This window comes from Phaethon lepturus, unplaced genomic scaffold (genome assembly GCF_000687285.1).
Source record: "Phaethon lepturus isolate BGI_N335 unplaced genomic scaffold, ASM68728v1 scaffold40973, whole genome shotgun sequence".
Lineage (NCBI taxonomy): Eukaryota > Metazoa > Chordata > Aves > Phaethontiformes > Phaethontidae > Phaethon > Phaethon lepturus.
The window spans coordinates 28261-37815 of NW_010529189.1; the positions used below are offsets into that span (position 1 = coordinate 28261).

Genomic DNA, 9555 nt, shown 5'->3' on the forward strand with positions numbered 1-9555 from the left:
TTCTGCTACTCTCCCACCTGTGCGACGGGGCCTCTACACAAAGAACACCAAGTCAGCAGCTACCTTGCAGCACGTAGAGACACGGATACAATTTTCCAAGTAACGCACAGCACTGGACAGGAAGCTCGATGCATTTCACACCAGAAGAGGACAGAAGAAAATACACCCACTTTTACAGCAGCAATCACGAACTCCATAGGGAAGAGAAAGGCCAGGTACTGAGGGCAGAAAGAGAACAGCGCTGTTGTAAAACCCTTACCAGGGTGAGGAGAGACTCCCTTGTACACTATAGGAAGAGGAAAGGCTTGAGTACAGACGCTTTCCTCACGCAGAAGTGCCGCTGAGACCCAAGGCGTGTGTAACACAGAGCAATAACAGAGGTAGAGTCATAACAAACAGACATATGCTAACAGCTATAGGATATATTGTATTTGCTCATGTAACACCCACACACGCTTATCGGCCTCATCGCCCAACCAGTTGCAAACAAGAGATCACCAGTTAGATAACCGGTAGCTTAACAATAGACACACAAAATCACTGCACCCTAAATTCAGAGGGGAAAATCACAGGGGCAGGGAATTATGTGCGGTCCATGAGCAATACACTATTTCACTGCGGGGGGGAAGGGTTAGGACCAGCACCTGGCTTTATCAGCGCACTCATTTACCAAACCAAACTGTCCCAGAAAGCGGCCAGTTGCCCTTTAACTGTGTTCGTGAAGTAAAAATTGTTTAATGGGGTCTGGGATTGGAAGGATATGGATCAGATCCAGACGAGATTTGCCAAGTATTCTTCGTACAGCTATGCGGCAGAGAGACAAGAGGCTCCGGGTGCGGCCTGCAATGAAGAAAGCAGAGGAAAACTATTGAGAGACAGGGAGAGGAAGAGCAAGAGGGATAACAGCGCGTAAATTGTGCTGCGAGCTGGCTGACAGCTGAGGAGCCATTTACCCCTTCCAAACGCCGCGTCCGCGTCCTGCACAGCAGCACGAAGGCAGTGCAGGAGAGCCCAGCATGCACGAAACCTCCCTGTGAGGAGGCCAAACCTTTTGGGCAAAGACTTGGAGCAACGACAGCTGCCACACGGGCAGTTTGGAAGGGCAAGCTGGAGACTGCATGGGGTTGTGACCATGTATGAGAGGGTTCAAAGAGATCGCTGCCAAATCCACACCAGGGGAGGCTGTGAGAGACTTTATACTATTCGGATCATTTTAAAATTCTGTGGACTTTATTTTTGCTCTCAGCTGCCCCCTGGGAAACAATAGCATTGACAGGCAGCTCAGGCCTTAACCCAACTTTCTTTTGAGGGCTTCTTTTGAGTTCACGGAGAGCTCTTCCAGCACAGGGACAAGAGGATGGTGGAGTCCATGTTGATTCAGGAACTGGACCTCCAAGGCACCACTCCATTATCCTGCATGCTTTACCTCAGGAGTCCCATTTGCCTCCTAAACCCAGGCTTAATGGAAACCACCTGCTCCAGCTTATGTGTGCCTCTTCTCAAGCAGAAGTCCAGGCAGGTTTAAAAACCAGGCACACACAAAGCTGAATAACTTCAGAGTGGGGGCTGGGGGTTGTATCCCACAGCCTGAATCCCTTTCAAATTTCTGTGGAGTTCGAGAGGGAAACCCCACTTCCGACCCTGATGCAAAGCCCTGGCCGTCACCAGCTGAGCCTGGTGGGTTTATGAGGTGCTGCCCTTGCTGGAACAACGGCGCGCACTGTATTGATGTTGCTTTTGTTATAAAAAGAAAGAAATAGCAGGTAAATTTAGGCATGTTCAGGCCTGAGGCTCTGGTTTACTTCTTTGGTAACTCATTTGCTTCCCAGAGGATGTTAAATTCCAAAAGTCAGCTTTTTCCCACCTTTTTCCACCACCGTCTGAGCTCCCTCCTGCCACCTACTACCACCAGTTGTGGCTTTACTTTCCAAGAAGCTCGTCCAGATACAACTACCTTTTGTGTTCCCCCTCCAGCTCCCCTGCAGAGCACAGGGTCACTCACGAACAGTGAGGGCACATCTGCGTGGCTTTGGAGAACTGGATCTCACTGGATATGCCATAACCTGCCTGCGGTCCGCAGACCCGAAGCCCAGCTCTGATAGGACCCCACCACCTAAACCTTGCCTCAGGCTGCCAAGGACATGGCTAAGCAATGTAAAAGAGCTGGGAGAAAGATAAAACAGGGGAAATTACAGCGAGAAGCACGGCTGCTGAGACAGGCATCACTGGTAGCTGAAGGACTCAAGAGGGAAAACACCATGCGAATGTATAAAATGCAACAGGAGTAAAACAGGGAGTCTAGCTAGAGGCTTATGGGGAAGCCGTTGGGTTGAGTCACCAGTGTTGACAGAGCTGGAGGCAGGCAGCAGCTCGGCAACACTGAGGATCCGTGCCAGGGAGCCGCAGCAGCCAGCCCCATGGTCCTCTTCTGCCTGATGCCTGCCTGGCCAGCAGCAGCTCTTTGGGAGAGGTGGTGAAGTCATTAACACTCAGCTTAACAGCTTATTAAATCCCAGTTATCTTTTCTGTGTGCTAGAATTGCTTTAAACTTGTAAGTATAACCTGCATACAGGGTCTTTTTGCACTTGGCTAAAGACACTTGAACAAACAGACCCAAAAGAGGAACACCCATCCTACCACCATAACAGCTCCAAACTACCAAATAAGCTCTCCGAAGAGTTTTCCTGAATCCAGAGCTAGATAAAACCAGCATCACTGCAGTAACTCAATGCCACTCACCCCTTGCTTCTTTGAACACCTGCAGAGCCTCAGGGTTGACTTTGACCCTTCCTGTGGATTCAACTCCCAAGGCCTCCACTTTCACCAGGTTCAGATTGGCTCCAAAGTCAATCAAGAGGTGGACGAACGCCGCTTCACAGCCATGCCGCAGGACAGCGTCCATCACACATACCGGGGAGCCCCGGGAGAAGCCTTGGATGTTGATGGGCCCACAACAATTAAAATCCGGGTTGGCTCCAGCCTGAAGCAGCAGCCGAAAGCACTGGAGGTTGTGGTAGGCAGCGCTGATGTACAGCGGGCAGACCACCAGCGTGGTGAGGGGCCGCAGGGAGAGGCTGGGTACCCGAGAAGTGAGGTGGTGATTCACGTCCACGTCTGCGCCGTACCTGGGTGGGGGAGAGAGAAGAGCAGAGGTTTGGAAACAAGGGCAACAGCACCACGGCCGCAGCCCAGGGACACAAAATGGCAGGGGATGAAGCTGAAGGACACCCTGAGGGTGAGCACTCTGCCTGTCTTTGGTAACGCTGGGGCCCACAACCCAAGAATCACCCCTACCTACCCTCAGATGGGCCCGGTGCGGCTTCTGAGCAGGCATGCCGTATCCAGCACAGTCTGAATCTTCAAGAAGCAAAGCTGTTTCTCTGTCTGCAACAGCCCAGGCTCAGGAGAGAGCATCTGAGGAATATCTTTCCTTGCCCTCCTGAAGGATGTGCCAAGCACAGCCTTGGCACAAGGGACAGCTCAGCCCTGAGCCAGCACCACATAACGCTGGATGCTAATGAGCCGGCTGGGGAGCGGGGATGTTTCCAAATGACTCAGTTGAAGAGAAGCAGTGAAATAACTTCCACACCAGGATAAAACAGGCCAAAAAGCAATACAGGCAATCGATCTGACTGTCACAAACAGCAGGGAAATGGAAACAGAAATCTGCGCTCAACAGTGAAACATATATGACAAAATCCTACTCCCGAAGGAGCTGGGGTGGTTGAAATCCCATCAGAAATCCCAGCAGGGAGTCAAAAAGAGGCCTTTTCCCTAGTATTCAGCTCAGCTGAAGGCATGTACCTGCCAACTCTGAGCATGTAGGAAACTGGAAAGACACAAAATAATTGCATCAGACCTTCCGCTCTCCCCATCCATCCTGCACATTCATTCCAGTGCAGCTCCATTCACAGGTTATATATTATAACAGATACCGCACGAGAGATTACAGTTCACTGGCCAGCACTGCAGGCGCTGAAGCGGAGACCTCCATGAGCTGCAGCAGCAAACCTCTCAAGCCTTTTGCAACTGGCTCCTGCCTCACCCTACCCCACAGAGAAACCCGTACCTCACATCTTCGCCGCACAGTCCCATGGTGTCTGAACTGCTCCATAAGCCCTGCACCCACAGCAAAGCAGGCTCAAGCTCGCTGCAGTGCAGACAAGGCGAGCGAGAGGGCTGAAGCCCTGCTCAATGGACATCAGCATTGTCATGAGACAGAAGCAGCACCCACAGTACACTTCTTTTCAGGAAGTACAGATGTCACTAAGTTGTGAATGAGCAGAACACAGGGCTTAGTGGCTTCGGTTCTTTTCATTTCTTTTGTAGAAAGTGAAGAACGCGGCCAAATAAACGGGAGCAAAAAGGCCAAGCGTCGTGCTCTGGAAAAGCATAGAATTTGAAAAACAGCAATGCTGCAGAAAAAAGAGATGGCAGAAATAAGCATTTATTTCCCCCGGGCTGGGTAACACGCAAGCAGTGGGGATACTAACTCCATTTACTTCACATGCAGCTTGGATGGGAAGGAGAAGGAAGACAATGCAATCCTCTAAGGAGTAGCTGGTTTTAATCGCAGCATTGCAGATCAAGCAAAGCCTTGTTCCTCCTCCCCACAGAGGGATAAAAGGTTCCTTCACCCGCCAGTCCGCCTCCCCAAATTGCAAACTGAGCGTTCAGAGAACTAGATTTTCCTACCTTCCTAGACAGCATTATTTTCCTTTCTGCAGTTAATAAAACAAATAAGGCAATCACCTGGGGACAAATCCTGCCTCAAGGCAAGCACAGCTCTCACTGAACCCAGCAGGGGCTGGTCCCTATCCAGCAAATATTTATCCAAATGCTTCAATCCTGAGGATGGGAATAGTCTCATTTAAATTAAGCACACACAGAACAAGGGCTGAGGAAAGTTGTCTAAGAGCTGCAAATGGCATGCAGTGTATTTTTACCCCAACGCACAAGATCTCCCAAGCAAGAACATCTTGGCTGAGATCTCAGGAGACCGGTGGGGTGGAAAAATGCAGGAAAAGGACAGAGCTAGGCAGTAACAACACTGCCGAGCGCAAGCTGGTCCTCGCACCAGCCACAGGACCAAGCTTCACTTCCCAGGCCAGGCAGCTGGCCCTGGGATCACCGTACACTAAGGGGACATTCCCATCTTTTGGGGACTTCCACAGCACTTTGTTGAATCTGCATCACTTCACCTATGTTGGAGCACAGAGGGCTAAATGAGAAAAGGTGTCTCTTCTCCAGAGGCAATTGCACATATTCCCTGCAGATAAACCTCTTAAAATTAGTCTACACAAGCATTTGGATAGAGTCATCTGTGCTGCTGTGGGGCCTTTGTAGGGCTGTTGTAGGGCCACTGCCTCCTATGGCCACGGTCCTGACCAGACAGCAGAAGTCCTTTCTTTTTTCCATTATCATCACGAAAATTCTCAGTAGAAACGCCCAATTCAAAGCAAAATACAAAATTCTACTTTTATCACAGTTAGGCATGCACCCGAGGAGTCAGGGTGATTTGTTAGATCTCTTTTTCACCGTTTTAGTGTGGCAAAAGGATCCTCTCGTCCTTAAATACGCTGGGTCAGCCCTCAGTTACAATGCAACAGTGTGATCCCATCACAGCATGATCACATCACAAGCTGTTGGGAAAGGAATCTATACCCTGGCAATATAACCATAAATATTTCTGCCAGACATCTTATAAAATGGATCACCATTCCATAGCTATGTGTGTGTTTACTATTCATGGATACAATTTCACCTATTGCTTGGTTAGCTGGTTCAGCAATTCTGGTAGGATTCAGGAATTCTGATTGTGCTACAGTATGATTTAAAAAAAAAACAAACAAACAAACCAGGTGATATTTAGACACCTGCAGCAAGCCTGACTGGGTTGGGCTTTCTCTTCAGGACACTGAGGCTCTCTCAAGCTGAATATGCTGAAATATTTCCTTTCATCTCAGTAAAAGTGTCTTCCTCACTGCATTCCCCCTACCAAATCCTTTAAATCAACATTTTAAAAATCTCCAAGTGAGCTTTGTAACTTAAGACTGCATTTTAAAGCAAGCAACTCTGAATAGATCTGTGAAATCCGTACTCAGAGATATTTGAAATTTTGGGCAATCTGACAATTTGGTATTAGCTTAACAGCCTTGGGAGAGACATTGTCTAATAAAAAGATATTGGACAAACTCCAGTTAATTTTTAATCCTGAAAGTTTTCCAAAATCTTGCTTTTAATATTGCTGGCAAGGTATCCCGAGGAGCAGACACATAAATCAATGCATCAGATCTCCATGTGCTGCTGAAATACCATTTTGCTACATTTCACCCTGCCTTAGTGGCTGTATCAGGGGAGATTCGCAGGAACGCGGCATGTGAGCTGAACCCTGTACCAACAAGCCCGCGGCAATGGGGACATCCTTCTCTCAGCTTGCTGAGAAAGGAGCAAGGAGGGGGGAATGCCTTCCCTTCTTTCTACTTGCCAGGTTCCTTAAAGCAGCACGTCTATGAAAATTAACTTCCCCACAAGCAAAAAGAAAAGGAGAAAATCCCCAAGTATTTTGAAATTATTCTATTCAGATACTTTTCGGTGTTATTTTCTAGCATTTGCGGTCATTGAAGGGATTCCTTGGAGAGCGTTTCTGCGTGAATCCAAATAAACTTTCTTCTCTCTTACTATTTCTTTCTATAACCTACTTTTTCCCCTTATGATCCCTTATTATTTGGTGTCAATGGCCCATATAGTTGCTCAGCACGGTCTCTTATACAAAAAGCTTCCAGTTTTGAAGAAAGGATGTATCGTGGCATGCCACAGAGGAAGAAACTCAAGTTCACACAGCCTACTGCTAGACCCCGAGCCCACTCGCTGCTGGTGCTGCACAGGAAGTCTCCTGAGGGATAGGAGGTCACCAGCCCCCCACCACCCACCTAAGGTTACTGTTCATCACCTCATAGTGATGGCCATCACTCCCTGCCCCAGAGATGCCAGCCCCTCGATGGAGCTGTGCATCAGGTGCCTGGCAAGGAGAGACTGAATCAGATGCCAGGCAGGCAAGAACAGACAGTGCCGGTCACAAGCATCTCCCTCCTCCCAAGGACAGAAAGCAATCAGAGCAGCACAGCTCTGCTGCTTATCAACACACAAAGGAGAGGTGTGTTTCCAGTCTTTGGTTTGCTAGGGGATCCACCTCACTAGTAAATTCAGCCAGGGGCATGGAACTGGCTGTCAAGATGGAGGTGGGGGGGAGATGCTTTCTAAGATTGATGCTGACCAAATAGTAGATGGTGGGCTCAGAAGTGGAGGCTCCTCGCTCGGGCTCTGTCTTAGGAGAACAGGCATGGAAGTCACACAAACCTGTTGCCAGGGCCAAGCAATGCTCTAAGCCCCATGGGGGAAAGTTCCCAACGGAAGAAGAGAAGGAGGTAGAGTCGCTCTTCTCCCCATCAGGACTATCTCCAGCTTGTACTCGAGGTCTCACCTGATCAGCTCCCGGAGGATGTCAGCCCGGCCCACGCGTGCCGCATGGTAGACAGGGGTGCTGCGGTGGTGCCGGCTGCCGGTGGGGTCAGCCCCGGCTTCCAGGAGGATCTTGGCACACTCGAGGTGCCCGTTGACCACGGCCACGTAGAGGGCGGTCTGCCCCTTCACGTCCACCAGGTCAATCTCGGCCCCTTTGCGGAGGAGGAAGTCGACGCAGGGACCGTGGCCGGCGGTGGCGGCGATGCGCAGTGGCGTGCAGGGCAGCCAGCCGCAGCACCACACCGACTTCTCGTTGATCCGGCTGGCATCGGCAGGGGGAAAAGCATTGGGTCAGAGAAGCCCTCTTGCCACCTTGCACCACCCCACCTCCCCCAGCCCCCGAGGAGGACACTGGGAGAGCCCAAACTGCTCCCTTGAAGTTTTTCTTCCCCATTTTTGGCACTTTATAGCAGCTCTGAAAAGCTCCTAACAATAACCTGACTAGGCGCTGCACGTAGGCAGCCAGAGGCTACAGCACGTACCGGAGTAGCGCCTGGAAGATGGGCTTTATTGCAGCTCTGCTGTGTCAGGAGCTGCACATGTGCACAGTGAGAGACAAACCCTGCCTCAAAACCCAGTCAAAATTGCCAGTAAAAAATAAAACACTCCCTATGCCCTTTTTACAGGGAGATGTCCCAAGTCAGAAATGACCACGATGGGGACCGCAACCATCTAATTCAAGCTGCTCCAAAGCGGGCAGAAAGTCATCAAAGCAGCAGGGAAACAGCAAGAGGACACAGGAGGCGGGAAGCAGCGTACAGAAATGCAAGCGTACCTCCGTATCACACCGCTGGCAACAGGCACACTCAGCCAGGCACCATCAGACAACGTAAACACAAATCCAGGGAAACTCAGCCCTGCCAGCAAGGAACAAGCTTGGGAGGTGCAGCCATCCTGCACTGAACAGCAGAAGTAGGCCATTAGCGTCCTTGTTGGATGGCTCTACTGGCATAAAAGCCTTTTCCAATGTATTGAGAGATGGCTCTGGTTGGCGGCTGCTTAGATACCCTCTGAAATAACCTGTATTGGTTGTCACACTCATCCAGACCTCACATTAACCCTACCAACCTCATAAACATCCAGACCTCGCTCCCAAATTCTCTGCAAATCACCATGGCTACCATTTTAGCAGGAACATGCAGAGAGGAAGGAATTTCTTTAAGGCCAACGTAGGCTGGCAAAAGTGCTCTTTAGCCAGCGCAGCAGTGTTTTTGCTCTTCTAGCTCACTCCATGCAGGCCCACATAACTGGTACAGGACAAAGCAGTTTTTATACAGTGCATTTACAGAGTTCGCTAGGAAAGCAAAGTCACAAATTTTTTTTTTCAGCCATGTTTTAGGAAGAGTAGTAGTATAAACCCCACACCAAGCCCTCAGCTGTCAAGTCGTAGGATAAAAGGGCTCCCTTTAACCTCAGAGGTTTGGGGATCTCCAACCCATACCTACCCCCAAATTCAAAGCAGTCACTTCTCTGCTCGCTCCATCACGCAGGTGATGGTGCTGCGGGTCCAGCCCTCCTCCTCCCGCCAAACTTCGCTTTCTCCTGCGAGGAAGGACGCCTGGCCCTGCTGCCGCAGGGCTCCCACATGGCATGGGATGAAAATAAGGCAAAAATCTCAGACCGAGGGACCTGAGAGCCCCAGCTGCCCAGGTGGCAGAAAGAGGGGCTGGCTTACTCTCATTTTTTGCTGAAAGGATGCTTTTTTTGAGGCTGGGAGACATTTTGCACTCTAAGCAGTTTTCTCCACGGTGCAGGAAAATTAATTAACTATCCCCACAGTCTCAGACTTCGCACTGGGCGGATTTTGTAACATAGGGTGTTTCAGGTTTATATTCGATTGTAATCCCTTCTGTATGGTTTTCCCATTATACATAGGCTCCTATTTTCACGGTATTACATTTCCACCCTGATTTGGAAAGAAGTCCTGCACGGCCGCCACGCGCTCGCGAACCGGCTTGAGGTTTGCCTCCTGGGAGACCGCGGGGGACGATTTTTGGGGGGCGAGCAGAGCATACTCCCAATCCGACACCT

General features: G+C 50.0%; 1 protein-coding gene across 1 annotated transcript; it reads right to left on the bottom strand.

Moving 5' to 3' along the window:
- Positions 1-620: 620 nt before the first annotated feature.
- Positions 621-7786, bottom strand: ASB1 (ankyrin repeat and SOCS box containing 1; the record flags this gene model as incomplete). The annotated part of the gene is made up of 3 exons (XM_010283857.1): positions 621-840; positions 2740-3125; positions 7484-7786. Coding segments are annotated over 3 exons (823 nt in total), but the record flags the coding sequence as incomplete, so codon positions are not given.
- Between the last annotated feature and the right edge of the window lie 1769 nt (positions 7787-9555).